This window comes from Rhinopithecus roxellana, chromosome 18 (genome assembly GCF_007565055.1).
Source record: "Rhinopithecus roxellana isolate Shanxi Qingling chromosome 18, ASM756505v1, whole genome shotgun sequence".
Taxonomy (NCBI): domain Eukaryota; kingdom Metazoa; phylum Chordata; class Mammalia; order Primates; family Cercopithecidae; genus Rhinopithecus; species Rhinopithecus roxellana.
This window is the reverse complement of record NC_044566.1, coordinates 70,017,301-70,033,538: the sequence shown is the minus strand read 5'-3', so window position 1 is coordinate 70,033,538 and position 16,238 is coordinate 70,017,301. Positions and strand designations below refer to the sequence as shown.

The following is a 16,238-nucleotide window of genomic DNA, read 5'->3' as shown; positions in this document are numbered from 1 at the left end:
ATGCACTGGTATTTTATTGTTCTAGGTAGGTAAGTATTTGAGGTTGTATTTTGGTTGATGGCACCTTTCTTCTGTTTTGGTGGGGGGAAAGGATTATACTCATTTGAATAAGCCAGTATCAGTTTGAATTTTTACGACAGGTGTTAAAAACCCGGGTTTGTTGGTTATTTTCAACATATATGAGGAACTTTTGAGCTGGCAGGGTGAGGGGTAATAGGGCTTGCCATATTCCCATCAGTTTTTAGTGGATCGTGAAGTTGCTGTAATAATTGAATTTGGTATTGTTATGACATACTGCTATCCAAATTTAGAAATAAATGATGTCTATTGACTAGTGATGGTATCAAGGTTTTATATAAAACCTAAAATTGATTCCCAAGTCAAAAAAATAAAGACGGTATCCTGTATTTAGAAGTGCTGGTTGGCTGGAAGATATGAGAAGAAACGTCTTGTTTTGGTGGAACTTGACTGCCAACTCACCATATGCCTTTATCAGTCCTCCTTTTCAGCCTAGAGCCGTCAGGAAATTGAAGACTCAGTGTCTAACAAGGGTTCTGGGCTTCCCAGGTTTAGGAGTCTCATGCGGGAAGGAAGCAGCAGGTGTGGGATTCTGAGCACTAGTGCGTTGTTGACTATATGCCCAGTGTAGCTGAAGAGGCATGTTGTCTCTGCAGCTCTTCAGTGTGACATTTGGGTATTTTTTGAGCAATGTCCTATCAGTTATACTTATCTAGTATATTTTCCTGGGAATTTTCAAGGTAAACATATTCAGAGTCATATTAATAGAATTGCTTTTATTTCCCTTTCAAACTACATTTTAGAGTCTATTTAGTTGTATCTGCTTATGTGTCATCACCCACCATGGTGCTCAGGGCCACATTTCTCCCCCTCCCTTTCACATGGTCTTCAGGGACCACAGGTGCACAGAATTGAGTTGATCACATTCTTGAAACCATGACACACTATGATTGTCTGTGCGAGGTCGTTGTTTCTTGGATTTTGTTTTTTTCTCCTTTACCCCATTCCCAATTCCATGGCCCATCCCTCTTCCAGCACCACTCAGGTATATAGTATATTTAATATACATTCTTCAGTCTACTTTCCATGTGCTGTTAAACACACACACACGTTGGTGTTTTATGTTAATCTAATTTTTATTTTTTTCATTTAACATTGTGTTTTTGAGATGCTTATGTTTCTTTGTGTAAACCTAGTTCATTTATTTTGGCTCTACTATATAGTATGCTGTCACATTTTACGTATGTTTCCCCAATGATGGACCATCTAGACTGCTGTCAGCTGCAATCATAAATGATACTGCAGTAAACATTCTTGTCAACTTCAGTTCTGTGTAAGAATTTGAGGTTTATACTTCAGAATTGCTAGGCCACTGAGCATGTGCATATTTATATTTAGTTTCACAGAAGTTTGGCTCTCAGAGATGTGTGCTATCAGATTACACTCCTGTTAGAGTACATGATACAGCAGGAAATTTCATTCATTACTTAGAAAAAAAGAACATGTTGTGAATGTGAATTACATTCACATCCTTGATCCAGGCTTTGGTTCTGTGAGAAAGTTCCTATAAACCAATTTTTAGCCATTATCAAAAGCCTTTACAATATCATTCTTTCTCTTCTCCTTTTTCTTTTCTTTGTGTTAGGTAGCAATAGGGATCACAGATAGTTTTTTTTACAGGGTGTCTCTAACACCTGTGTAGTTATGACAGTATTACGAAAATGCAATCGTGTAACAATGAGGATATGCCGTGAGAAATGCTTCATTAGGCCATTTCATCATTGTGCATGTGAACATCATAGAGTGTTTTACACAAACCGAGGTGGTAGAGCCTACTGCACGCCTAGCTAGATGGTAGAGCCTATTGCTCGAAGGCTACCAGTCTATGCAGCATGTTCTTGTGTTTTCTAGGCAGTTGTAACACGGGAGTAAGTGTGCATCTGAACATATCTAAACATAAGAAAGGCACAGTGAAAAATACAGTGTGAAGGATAAAGACACACCTGTGTAGGGCAGCTCCATTGTAATCTAATAGGACCATCATGTTGCGGCCCGTCATTGACTGAAGCGTCGTCGTGTGGTGCATGACTACTATAAATACTAAGATTTTTGTTTTTCATTTTATAGGGCGCCAATGCTTCGGCATTAGAGAAAGAGATTGGTCCAGAACAGTTTCCAGTCAATGAGCACTATTTTGGATTAGTCAATGTAAGTATCCATTGGTACACTTTTAGAATCATGTTTGGAAGGAGTTTTAAAAACGATGAATGCATTTCATAAGTTATTAAAGAAAAATTGTTCTTTTGTATTAATAGAATTAAATGCCAAGAGAGTTGATTGGGAATTTTGAAGTGAACTTCAACGGAAGGGAAACAAAGTTGCCTGACATCTTTTTTTTTTTTTGAGACAGAGTCTCACTCTATCACCCAGGCAGGAGTGCAGTGGCGCCATCTCGGCTCACTGCAAGCTCCACCTCCCGGGTTCAGGCCATTCTCCTGCCTCAGCCTCCTGAGTAGCTGGGACTACAGGCGCCCGCCACCATGCCTGGCTAATTTTTTCTATTTTTAGTAGAGACGGGGTTTCACCGTGTTAGCCAGGATGGTCTCCATCTCTTGACCTCATGATCCACCCACCTTGGCCTCCCAAAGTGCTGGGATTACAGGTATCAGCTACTGTGCCCGGCCAGTTGTCTCACATCTTAAAATCTTAGAGATAGAATAGTTCCTAACTTGTCAATCTGATTGTCCCTATTTTGTCAGAAATTTATCATAGCCAAAATTTAGTGTTAATATATATCCTAGTCCAAGTGGACTCTTGATTCTTTGAGAATGATTTACTTGGCTAAGTGGTAGAAATGTACAAGTATAAATTTAGCTGTGCAAATGCCTCCACGTATCTATGGGGTATTTGACAATTTACTTCTGTCATTGTACCAGTGCTAGAGATATAAAAGTGTGAAATGTGGGAAAACAGTACATCCCAGTTCTTATGGAGGTAATTCTAGTAATTACACATTTTTAAGACTTTGGTAAAATTTGAGAAGTTTACCTGAATGTTATCTGTTCTGAGTCACTGGGGGGTATCACAAACCTGTGCTATATAATTGTTGTGGTAGTTTATTTTATACTGTTGTACTATACTATTAGGTGAATCCATGGCAGGTGTTTTAAAATGCATATATTGATAAAATAGGTAACACAGTAAGTTACATTGAACAGATTGGTGGACTCTAAATATTAGTCCATACATAGGGCGTATGAGATGGGTTTCTCATGGATTTGAGGAAAGCAGTTGAAGTGATGTGTGTGATTCCCTGTGCTTTGGGAATTGTCTCTGTGCACTATGCATATAACCTATAACAAAGAATCATCACTCCCCTACCTTTCTCTCTCTCCAGAACAGGCTGCTCATTACTCCTCTCACTTATGTTTTTCTGGAATTTAGCCTTATATTCTAATTTAAAAAACAGCATTTCAATTAGAATTCTTAACAATAAAATTAAGACAAGCAGGAGAGAATAAACTTACTAAGAGACCATCAGAGGACCCTTTTGTCTTTATCCGCTAGAGAGATTCATTTGATGAATAGAAATAGAACTTCTGGTCTCTGTGCCTCGTTATTATATATAAAATTAACATATCTACAGGGGTCACAGCTCCAACTATTAAAGGTTGGTAAACATTGTGAATTATACTCAGAAATAAAACTGTGGTCAGAGTAGATGTAGCAGAGCTAGTAGAGTGGTTAATTCCATGCAGCAGGCTGGAGTGTGGTGGTGTGATCACAGCTCACTGCAGCCTTTACCTCCTGGGCTCAGGCAATCCTGCCTTAGCCTCCTGAGTAGCTGGGACCACAGACACACACCACCATGTCTTTCAAATTTTTTAAAAAATTATTTGTAGAGATGGGATCTTGCTATATTGCCCAAGCTTTTTTTTTTTTTTTTTTTTTTTTTGAATGGAGAGAAGGAAAATCACCACAAATTAAATTAGCAGAAAATTAAACAGACTGGTTGCTCTTAGTGCTTTAATGACAACCTGTTTTCTGTTACTTTCAATTGTAGATATTTTTGTCTTGTAAGAATATTTTTACAGATGATGGCTCTTACGGCAGCTTACTCTTAATGAGAGATAATTACCTGTCACTATAATTTGTATAATACATAGAATGAGGATTTCCTCTTAGCTTATCTCATAGATACAATGCTATTCCTGATATTATTGGAAGTAGAGAGGAGAAATACTGGTGTGACTTGAGGAGCTTTGGATGGTGAAATTTGCTGTAAAGTATCCCACTTACAGGCCAGCTGTTTACATCGTCAGCTAAATTCTTTGAAAACAAGTTGTTTTAACTGGCTAAATCAAATTGCCTTTTTTCCTTTTATATTGTAGCTGGTTAGTACTTATTTAAGTAGAGCTGATAGAGAGTGATTTACACCACAATTTAGTGATTTTGACACATAATAACATGATGACACAATTTACCTCAAAGATTAAATGCCTCCTTTGAAAAGCTAGAGTAGGATAGGTAAATATAATGAATCACCATGAACCCATTAACCTAGCTTGAACAATTACCAATATTTTCATTCTCTTCCACTGACCCCCCCCCCCCTTTTTTTTTTCCTGGAAAAGGAAATCCTAGGCATCATGTCATTTTGGCCATAAATGGGACAAGTTTAATTACATGTCTCTAAGTGGCATGAACGTTTTAAAAAATATGATCATCTAATGATCACACCTAACAAAGTCAGCAGTTTCTTAATATCATCCAATGCTGTATGTGTTCAAGTATCTTCTTTTGTCTCAAAGATGACTTTTTTTTTTTTTCGAAACGGATTCTCACTCTCTCACCCAGGCTGGAGTGCAGTGGTGCTGCCATCTCGGCTCACTATAACCTCCGCCTCCCGCGTTCCAGCGATTCTCCTGTCTCAGCCTCCCGAGTAGCTGGGATTATAAGAGAAAAATGCCCAGCTAGTTTTTGTATTTTTAGTAGATACGGGGTTTCACCACGTTGGCCAGGCTGGTCTCGAACTCCTGACCTCAAGTAATCCACCCACCTCGGCTTCCCAAAGTGCTGGGATTACAGGCGTGAGCCACTGTGCCTGGCCAAAGATGACTTTTTATAGTTGATTTGTAAATCAGGATCTAAGTAAACTCCAGCATTTACATTTGCAGTTTGATTGTGGTGTCTCTTGAGTCCTTTTCAACCTTTTTTCAAGTCATCCATTTGTAGAGAAACCAGGTCATCTGTCCTAGGGACTATTCACATTTCGAACTTGGCCTTTTCCTTCTTTGTGATATTGTCTCTTTCATTGCCTGACTGTTGACTGTCTTGTAAATTAGTAGTTACACGTAGAGACATGATTAAAGTTTAGTGGTTTTGCTTAAGGCAAGAGTACTTCATAGTAGGTAAGATATATTAAAAGACACACAATAGTCAGTTGTTCACTTTCAGCGATGCTGAAATGCATGGGGTTTAGGTCTGATCCCTCTGTTTTAAAGATCCTCATCAACTTTTAACCTAATGCTTTGAGCATCCATTGATCATTGTTGCTTAATCCATTATTTACAGCCATTTCTTCTGATTTTATTCACTGGACTTATTTTATAAACAAAAACTTCCTTCATCAACTGTTTAGTGCCCCTGAAATATGGTTCTTATGAGAAAGGCAGGATGAATCTTTGATGTTTTCCTTTTATATGTTAGTTTGCAACTGTCAGTGGAGACTCATGAGGGTTTCTTTTTTTTTAAATGCCATTATGTGTATACACACACACACACGTATCTTTTTTTGTGGAGAAAGTCTCATTCTGTCGCTGAAGCCCGAGTGCAGTAGCACCGTCTTGGCTCACTGCAACCTCCGCCTCCAGGTTCAAGTGAATCTACCGCCTCAGCTTCCTGAGTAGCTGGGATTACAGGTGTGCACCACCACACCCGGCCAATTTTTGTAATTTTAGTTAGAGATGGGGTTTCACCATGTTGGCCAGGCTAGTCTCAAACTCCTGACCTCAACTGAGCCACCTACCTTAGCCTCCCAAAGTGCTGGGATTACAGACATGAGCCATTGTGCCCGGCCTAAAATGTCATTTTAAATTTATGAATTTTTATATAGTTAGTGTGTTTTGATCCATTTCAGTAATCCTTTTGTATTAAAGCTGACACTTATATTTAAGATATCCAAGGCTAATCTTGCACATTGTACATTTCTTATCCCAGATCTTGTATCAGCCATATCTTCAAGGTGTCCGAGTTCCTTTGGATGGGAAAGGGTGTTTAGAGAACACAATCTGGGTAAAGGAGAAACTTGTTGCTGCCACACCTTTTCAGTGGACAGAGTTTGAAAACACACACAAACATACTGCACACACACAGACATATACTTTCAGAGTTATAAAAAGACATAAGTTTATATTGATGTTTCCAACTTAAGTTTACAAGGCTTTTACTTTTCTGATTTTTATTATAACGTCTATTTTTCCTTTACATGAAAAATTTTGGTTCCTAAGAGTATTAACATAATTCCTTGTTTGCTTTGTCCTGTGATATAGCTACAATAGTTTCAAAATAACAATATCAATACATTTGTTTTTTTGTTTATTTGTTTTTGAGACAGAGTCTTGCTTTGTCTCCCAAGCTGAAGTGCAGTGGTGCAATCTTGGCTCATTGCAACCTCTGCCTCCTGGGTTTAAGTGATTCTCATACCTCAGCCTCCCGAGTAGCTGGAATCACAGGTGTGTGTCATCATACCTGGCTAATTTTTGTATTTTTAGTAGACATGGAGTTTCACCATGTTGACCAAGTTGGTCTCGAGCTTCTAACCTCAAGTGATCCTCCCGCCTCGGCCTCCCTAAGTGCTGGGATTACAGGTGTGAGCCACTGCATCTGGCTAATAGATTTTTTTTGCTGTTTTTTTTTTTTTAAATGAGTAGACTCTATCTCATTAGGCATGTGTGGTAAACATTCTTTAAGTCACCTGAAGTAATTCTTTTCTCTGTATTTCTACCATTGAATCCATATACATTTAGGTTTTATTTTTGTTTTTAATTTTAGAAATTGCTGGGTTTTTTGAGACGGAGTCTCACTCTGTCACCTAGACTGGAGTGCAGTGGCACGTGGTCTCTGCTCACTGCAAGCTCCGCCTCCTGGGTTCACACCATTCTCCTGCCTCAGCCTACCGAGTAGCTGGGATTACAGGCACCCACCACCACACCCAGCTAATTTTTTGTATTTTTTTTAGTGGAGATGGGGTTTCACTGTGTTAGCCAGGATGGTCTCGATCTCCTGACCTCGTGATCCGCCTGCCTCGGCCTCCCAAAGTGCTGGGATTACAGGTGTGAGAAATTTCTTTATTTTAGAAAGATGGAAGCAAAAAGTAAATGTTTTATAACCACTTACTTTCAGAGAATTCTCATTTTCATCCCTCTCCTTTATTTTTCCTCTTCTATAAATAATCACTTTTATTAGCTTTTTGTTTATCCTTCCTCATTTAAAAAAAAAAATAAACAAATGGTCTGTGGAGATATATTTGATATCACCCAATCTTAAACATTTTTTCTCTACCTAGCCTTTTTAACTTAATACTGTATATACTTGATCTCAGCCCATAGTAGAAATATGAGAATTGTCCTCATTCCTTTTTTATAGTTTCATAGTGCTCCCCAAATCTTCATGACTGACTTTTAGGTATTTTATTAGCTAGATGTTAGAGCCAGTGTGTATGAATGGAAGGGAAAAAGAAGGCAATGCCTATTTATCAAACTGTGTGTCATTTACTTTATAAAGTAGGGTTATTTCCCTGCCCCCCAGTTACTAGAGTGGAGAGAAGTAGAGTTCAGTAAGATGTAGTGACATGCTCCCAGTGACATGGCCGGTAAGAGAGAAATTCACAGTGAAGAATTTGGTGTCTTTCCAGCGCATCATGAATACTGTGACTTGGCATTTCAGTGTTGCAGTCACCGTCACACTGGTGACTTTTTCGTGTAACATTTCAGGGGATCTGGGTTTTTTTGTTTGTTTGTTTTTAAGTGTTTTAATTTGGATGTACCTAAGAACCTGATAGAAAACTTTACTTTTGTGATTTCTAAAGAATTTTTGAGAGTTGTATTTTAAAATGTATCATATAATGCAGTCAGTATTATAGTAACAGTAGTAACCACTTGTCATCTCTTTCTGTTCTCTCAACCATACACCGGGAATTTCTCTCTTGAAAATGTGTTGCCCTAAATTTAACAAAACTTTTTTTTTCTGTTGCAGTTTGGGAATACCTGCTACTGCAATTCAGTTCTTCAAGCACTTTATTTTTGTCGTCCATTTCGGGAAAAAGTTCTTGCATATAAGAGTCAACCTAGGAAAAAGGAGAGCCTTCTTACATGCTTAGCAGATCTCTTCCATAGCATAGCCACTCAGAAGAAAAAGGTTGGAGTAATACCCCCTAAGAAGTTCATCACAAGATTACGGAAAGAAAATGGTAATTCTACTTCCCTCTGTATTAATGACATACTAGGAAGGTTAAATATAGTGTGCCATAATTCCAGCACTTACTGAGCATCATCTGTATGCCTGATAACATGTTAGTTGTTGAAGAAACAAAGATGACACTCCTTTCTTCAAGGAGGCACTCGTTTAATGAAGAAGATAGTCTCACAGTAAATTAATACAAGATACAATTAATGTTTGCATTGCGTTATACAGAGATAAAATTATATGTGGCAGCAAATGAGAAATCACAGTTTCTCTTTTTGCTTGCTTGGCTTTTCTGTCAAAAATGAAGGGTATTTTTTTTTTTTTTTTTGCATGCTTATGCATTTGTTGTTTTCATAATGCTTTCATGTGTGTTAACTCATTGGATCCTTGCAGTAGCCTTAGATAGAGAGCATGTCATTTCCCCCATTTTAGCTGTGAAAAATCCAAAGCTAAAAAAAGGCTTGCCAGGAGCCACACTCCGGGGAAAGAGCTAGAAAAGACCTTTTGGCTTAGGGTAGATAAGTTTTAATCCCCCATCCCCTTTTAAAAATAGTTACTGAGTAAGCCCCACCTCCCTTTGCTCTTTTGAAATATTGTTCATTTTATTTTCACATGCCAATAAGTTAGACATTATCACCCTATGAGATAACTGAGGCTCAGAGAGGTTAATTTGTCTGAGGTCTCACAGAGTTAATGAGTGGTGGAGCTGGCATACAAACTTAACTTCTCGCTGATACGTAAGCCCAGGGTTCTATCTAATGTGGGACACTGCCTCAAAAATGCAAATGGAATTTAGATAACATGTAGAATTCTGGTTTTTATTTAATGTAGGCATTTTAATCATTATAGAAACAAAATTGAATGGCATTTTTAGTTGATTTGTTACCTATTAAATAGATGCTCACAAGCAGGATTTGAGAAGTCTTTAAGATTGATTATTAAATACCCTAATGTGTAATCCTGCCCTTAAATTAGTCAATTGACACTGTACACAGTGAATTGAGGTAAGCCTGGATCGTATATAGTTCCCTGAAATGTGAGATGACCAAGAAATAGGCTATAGGCTATTGTTGAATTTGATACATTTGTTGAAGATTTGTTCATTTTCCCCACATACACGTGTAGAATAATTGATTAATTGCTCACAAAAGTACATTTTGTTTCCCCTAATGAAAGCTAAACATATATACTTTATTAGATTACAGATCTGTTTATCTTGTTTTTTTAGAAAATCAGATATAACCTTAATGCTCAAATGTGGATTGAGCAATTAAGTCTTCTCAGTCTTTTTGTGTGTGTCTATATGAAACTTTAAAAGTTTTGTCCTTGCGGAAAATTTATGTACTTGGTAATTGAACATGGCACCCTTTCTCAGTGACTTTATTAGTATTTTTAAAATGTTCAGTGCCTGGACATGGTGGCTCACACCTGTAATCCCAGCACTTTGGGAGGCCAAGGTAGGAGGATTGCTTGAGCCCAAGAGTTGGGAGCTAGCCTATGCAGCAAAGCAAGACCTTGTTTCACAAAAAAATTTTAAAAATTAATCGGATGTGGTGGTGCACATCTGTAGTCCCAGCTACTTGGAAGGCTGAGGTGGGAGGATCGCTTGAGCCCAGGAGGCTGAAGCGGCAGTGAGCCCTGATTGCTCCACTCTCCAGCTTGGGTAACAGAGCAAGATCCTGTCTCAAAAAAAAAAAATCAGAAGTATGCAGCTCATACAGAATATACATTATTTCCCTTTTCATTTAATAGTACATTTCTCTTGGCCTTGTTAGCCTATCACATGTGCTCTTTATACAATGATTTTATTTTAGTTAGGTTGACCCTCATGCTGAACAGAGGTAAAATACAGTTACCTACTTATGGCTTTATATGTTTGTTTGTCAACGTGGGGTATTTTTATGGTGTTTGTTATTTTTTCCAAATGGGCTTTTTTTCTTTTTCTTCTCTCTCTCTCTCTCTCTCTCTCTCTCTCTCTCTTTTTTTCTTTTGGTAGAGACGGGGTCTCATTATGTTGCCCAGACTGGTCTTGAACTCCTGGCCTCAAATGATCCTCCCACCTCAGCCTCCCAAAGTGTTGTATTACAGGCATGAGCCACTGTGTCTGGCTTTATTATTATTATTTATTGTTGTTTTTTAATAGTTCAATAGTTACTAATTTTTTTCATATTTAGGCAGATTAAATTGGTAGCACTATAGAGTTCTTAAATACTTCTTTGAAAGAGACTGATTCTAGAATATTTATTCTAAGCCCATCTTCTCTTAAGTTTTGCTTCATTTTTCTAAACTTCAGAAATAATGCTTAATAGAAAAGCCATTTTTTTGATAGAAAAGCATTTTTATTATTTGATGTTGCTGACATTTGCAAATATGTTTTGAAATATATTTTTGGCTTTTGAATTTTCCCTTGAGAATTGTGTAGAGAAGAATATACAAATCAAAGAGGATTTAATATATTATTCATTGCATATCTTTCCTTCTGAGATTTTGTTTGTTTTAAATCTTTGGAAAGTATGTTACTCATTTCAGTATTTCCACTAATTTTCACTGGTGGATGGTTCTTACTAAATTAATTTCCTGCCATACTATGTTAAAAACTTTTATTCTCGATAGATATTGGCCCCATATTGTTTTAACCACCATTGCTTTATGTTACTAATCTTTTCGGTGTCCCTGGAAAGAACTGATTTTAATTCCTATTTATTAATGAATTTTTGTTTTTTACAGTTTTAACTCATGTTACCTAATCATAGCGTAAGAGGACAGTTGCACAGTGCTCCTGCATAGAGTACAGGAACACTGGCTCCATGCATGTTACCTGCTGATGGGATGGATGCTAGCTGAGTGTTTGAGTAGACTAATTATGATAGATATATTTCCTATTGTGTGCCAGACACTGTCTAGGAACTGATGATACAGAAATATGCCTTCAGGTACCTGACACCCTCGTGGGGAACCAGACAGCCATCAGTTGTGTGATGTAATGTGTCACTGTCACGAAAGAAAGAAGACTGGGAAAGGGTACAGAGGATGAAGGAGTTCCTAGTTCATATGTCAGTCGTTGGGGAATGTCCCTGATTAGGTAATGTTAGATCAGAAATTTGAAGACATCATTTGAAGATCTGAGGCAAAATTGTTACTGTCAGTAAGAAGAAAGTGCAGGTTGCCTGAGTTCTTGAAGGATGGCAAGAAAATTAGCATGGCAAGAGTGGAATAAGATGAAGATAAAGTCAGAAGAGCAGGGGCCTCAAGCTTGGGTTTTCTTTGGAAAGCCGTGGGAAGCCATGAAAGAGTTCTGAGCGGGTGGATGGTACGTTCTGATTTGCTTGAGAAGACCCTCTGGCTGTTGGGTGGGCTTGGGCAGCATGAGAGTAGAGATGGGAGACCAGCCTGGAGGCTGTTGCAGTACCCAGGTAGGAAATGGAGTCATCTCTTTAAGGTACTGCCTGTGGGTGATCTATGATTTTGGAAGAAATACATCATAGGTTGGTGATCTGATTGTGTTAGCTAGAGTTAACCCTCAGCTAGCCTGTTTCGGATCGTTTCAGGTGGGCCTGAGGGCCACATCAGCTGGCATCTGTAGCTGTGTGCTCTGCTCCCTGAATCTGAGCAGTGTCAGTCATTTAAGTTATTGTTTGGGGGCAGATCTACTTTTCTGTCATCATCTTAGCTGTTTCAATCCCTATTGTCCATCCATCCATTCATTCATTCATTAAAAATGGGAAAGACATCTCATTATGTGGCAGGCACTGTTGTCAGTCCTAGGGATACAGCAGGGAATAAGCTAGAAAGGGTCCTTGTTCTTAAGGAACCTGCATGGACATAGCAGCTTTTCATGTGCCGTGGAGAGATACAAAAACAGATTAATTTGAAGTCTTGGTCTCCCTCAAGTGATGAAATTTTAGTTGTTCACAAATAATACCTATTAAATATATTTGAGTAAATAATTTCTTATGTTTATTTCAAGCAATTCTTTTTCTCCAAAAGAGCATAAATGATATTTTGTGTAATGAGAGCTCATAGATATTTCTGAATTATGAGGAGAACATAACCGATTTTTAAGCAGTGTTTTTCTTTTCTTTTCTTTTTTTTTTTTTTTTTTTTTTTTTTTTGCATTATTGTTGCAGCTATATCAGGACTGTAGTAGTTTATAATCATACATTTATTTAATAATGAAATTGTCTGTCTCTCCCACTAGACTGTCAGTTCCATGACGGAGGGAACCCATTTGTTTTTGCTCACCATTGTATTCCCAGCACATATTCCAGTTCCTGGCACATAGTAGGTGCTTACTAAATATTTATTGAATGAGTGAATGAATGAATGAAATTGTTTAACTTCCAAAGCAAGTTTGAAGTCCACCTTTCCCATTATGCTACTTAGCAAAGAAGAAAGCAAACCATAAGAAAACCAGCATTTTACAAATTAAATACAATAGAGTTCACAGAGATTGTCCTGAGGTCCTTTCTCAGTGTTAATTTGATGTTTACGCAGTCCTGGTTGATGTTTTTAAAACTATAGTGGCTGCTTTCAGGTATAGCAAAATTCTGGCATATTCAGTATACTCTAAGGAAAATTGACTATAAATAATTTTAGAAATATTTCAACAAAAGTTTAAAGATTATTTTTTGGTTTCCTTTGCATCTCATTTCCAGAGCATTCATGTCATTCAAGGTATTTCTGTGAATATGAAATCGTTGCTCTGTGTTAAAAGAGCATCCAAAAAAAGATGTAAATTTTTAAAAAGCAAAAACATTTGCACATTTTTGCTTAAAAAGTAATTATTTTGAAAAACATGTATATGCTAAAATAATTTTTTTCAACAGGGAAATTAACGGGAAAATTAGGCTACTTCAGATTGTGGCATCAAGCCAGTAAAATCTTTTTACTAATTCTCTCTGATTATTATTCTTTTTAGATTCCTCTAGGACTTTTCCAGCTGGTTTCCAACTTTTCTTAAGCCCCTTAACTCAACTTTAGTGTAATTACCTTCCACTCCTTGTCTTAGTAGACCTGTTTGAGGTGGGTGGTTCCAGATTAGTGACCTGGAAATGGGTGGGTGAGTGAGAGATAAAGGTTCTTGAATTGTAAGGGATTGAGGTACATGCACGTCAGGAAGCTGCCTAGACACTGACATGTCAAGGTTGGTGCAGGAGGCGGAGCGGAAAGAGAAACCGTGAATCAGGCCGTCAGTGGATGAGGAGGAGGTTGGGAGATGGCCTCAGAGAGAGGAGGGTTGAGGGTCATAGTATGGCTGAATCTTGGGCACTTTTGTGATTGAGAGCAAGTAGCAGTAGGAAACTAGAAAATGCCACAGGTTGGTAAGGCAAGGGAGTTTGTTTAGAACAGAATGCAGGACCTAGAAGGAGCAACTTAGAAAGGGTTGGGAACAAATAAAATCCCAAGGATGAGAATGGAAATAAGGTACAATAAGCAAATGAGAGTAGTAGAGGATAGGAGATTGAGGTTGAGAGGGGAAATGTTTATTACTTTCAGGGATGCAGGATTACTGCATTGAGGGGCAAGGTTAGATAATTTACTTCAGTTAGCTCAGCGGTGGTCTAGACTTTTCCAATTGGTGAAACCATGTGAGGTTCTATGCACGACTTGGCCCAGCCTTAGAGGGATGGAGTGGACTGCTGAGAAGATTTTTTGAGTTGCAGGCTCAGTGTTGGGAGAGGTTGCGTAGACTTCTGTTCTGAGCAGGGTGAAGGGAATGGCGTCCCAGTGCTTTAGATCTACTGTCTCCTATGGACAAAAACCCACACAGTGTATCAAATTCAAGATTAGTTGTTAAGTCCACGTAGGCCACTACGGAGCACTTAGAACTCATGACTTTTATTGTTCATAAACATAACATGGGAATTTTGTTAAAGGCTGATGGGTCCCTTAGGCTAAACTTAAAGCAGAGAAGTGAACTGTGGCTTAGTTGGGCTTCAGTTGCATTCTTAATATTATTGTATTTTATTTGAGACCGAAATTTGTGGAATGGATTTGGATATATGAAAATAACTAAATAATGAACATGAAAAAATTGTTGTGAATTTTACCATGTAATGCAAGAGATGTCAGGGAAAATTCCTAGGGAGAAAGATTCAGGGTCTATAAATTAAACTTGTCTATTTGCAGTATGAAACTGAAGGAAAGGAGTCTCAGTGGGTTAAGTGAAGGGAGCTGACTTGAACTAGGTAGATTTAAACGGCAATGGAACAGACTAGACATGCAGGAAATGAACTTTTAAAATTGAAAGGGTTTGGGAAGTAATTGTATATGAAGGGTATGCAACAGACAGGCAGATTGCTTGAGCCTAGGAGTTCGAGATCAGCCTGGACAACATAGCGAGACCCCCACCTCTTAAAAAAAATGTGTAACAGGCAGGGACAGGGAGCGAGAAAGTGGACTTTTTGCATGGAAAGCTCTATTTTATTATTATTATTTTTTTTTTATTTTTTATTTATTTATTTTTTTTTGAGACGGAGTCTCGCTCTGTCGCCCAGGCTGGAGTGGTGCAGTGGCCAGATCTCAGCTCACTACAAGCTCCGCCTCCCGGGTTCACACCATTCTCCTGCCTCAGCCTCCGGAGTAGCTGGGACTACAGGCGCCCGCCACCTCGCCCGGCTAGTTTTTTGTATTTTTTAGTAGAGACGGGGTTTCACCGTATTAGCCAAGATGGTCTCAATCTCCTGACCTTGTGATCCGCCCGTCTCGGCCTCCCAAAGTGCTGGGATTACAGGCTTGAGCCACCGCGCCCGGCCTCTATTTTATTTTTAAGCATACAAATGATACATGCATACATTCTTATAATAAAATTTCAGTACCAAACAAACCTAGAAGTTTCCCTGAGTACTCTGCTTCCTCCCCAGCTTCTCAGTCTCGTGTTCCTTTGAAATACCCTGATCCTACCAAACCCTTTTCTATGTATTTAATTAAATACATATGTCCAAATAGGAAACCACAGTTACATTTTTGTGGCGACTTACAGTAGTTGTTTCTTTTTCTTTCTTTCTTTTTTTTTTGCGAGACAGAGTCTCGCTCTGTCACCTAGGCTGGAGTGCAGTGGCGCAATCTCGGCCCACTGCAACCTCCACCTCCCAGGTTCAAGTGATTTTTGTGCCTAAGCTTCCTGAGTAGCTGGGATTATAGGTGCTTGCCACCATGCCTGGCTGCTTTTTGTATTTTTAGTAGAGATGAGGTTTCACCATGTTGGCCAGGCTGGTCTCGAACTCCTGACCTCAAGTGATCTGCCCGCCTCAGACTCCCAAAGTGCTGGGATTGCAGACATGAGCCACTGCGCCCAACCGGTTGTTTGTTTTTCATGAGTGGGATCCACGTGTGTTCAGCATCCTTGTTTCGCTTTCTGTCTTGGAAGTTTTGCTGTGTTAATTCATATGGAACTGCTTCCATTTTAACCGTTGCCCAGCATTCCCTAACAAAATTATAGCATAATTTAAATAAATCATTCTGTTGATAAACATTTAGGATATTTTCAGACTTCTGTTATAAATAAGCAGCCGTATTTATGCTTGTTTCGGTACATGCACAGATACTTACCTGGCATCGACACCTGGGAGAACGAGGTTGCATTATTTTAAATGTGTTACCAAAATTGCCTTTACAACACGCCGTGCCAGTTTATACTCCCAGCAGCAACAGTTGAGAATGTCCATTTCTCCATACTCAAACTAACACTGGATGGACACTAAGTCAGTTTTTATTGTGCCAAAGTGATGGGCAAAATGATATTTTGTCATTGT

At 38.5% G+C, this 16,238-nt stretch overlaps 1 protein-coding gene across 2 annotated transcripts in view; it reads left to right on the top strand.

Moving 5' to 3' along the window:
- Positions 1-16,238, top strand: part of USP12 (ubiquitin specific peptidase 12) — a 95,649-nt gene that overhangs the window by 52,038 nt on the left and 27,373 nt on the right. Inside the window, exons 2-3 of one of the 2 annotated variants that reach the window (XM_030922248.1) lie at positions 2,146-2,226; positions 8,275-8,488. In XM_030922248.1, the coding sequence (XP_030778108.1) occupies positions 2,146-2,226; positions 8,275-8,488 (295 nt within the window). Of the gene's footprint in view, positions 1-2,145; positions 2,227-8,274; positions 8,489-12,681; positions 12,766-16,238 lie in introns of those variants that run through there. The other variant, XM_030922249.1, reaches the window with a different exon arrangement.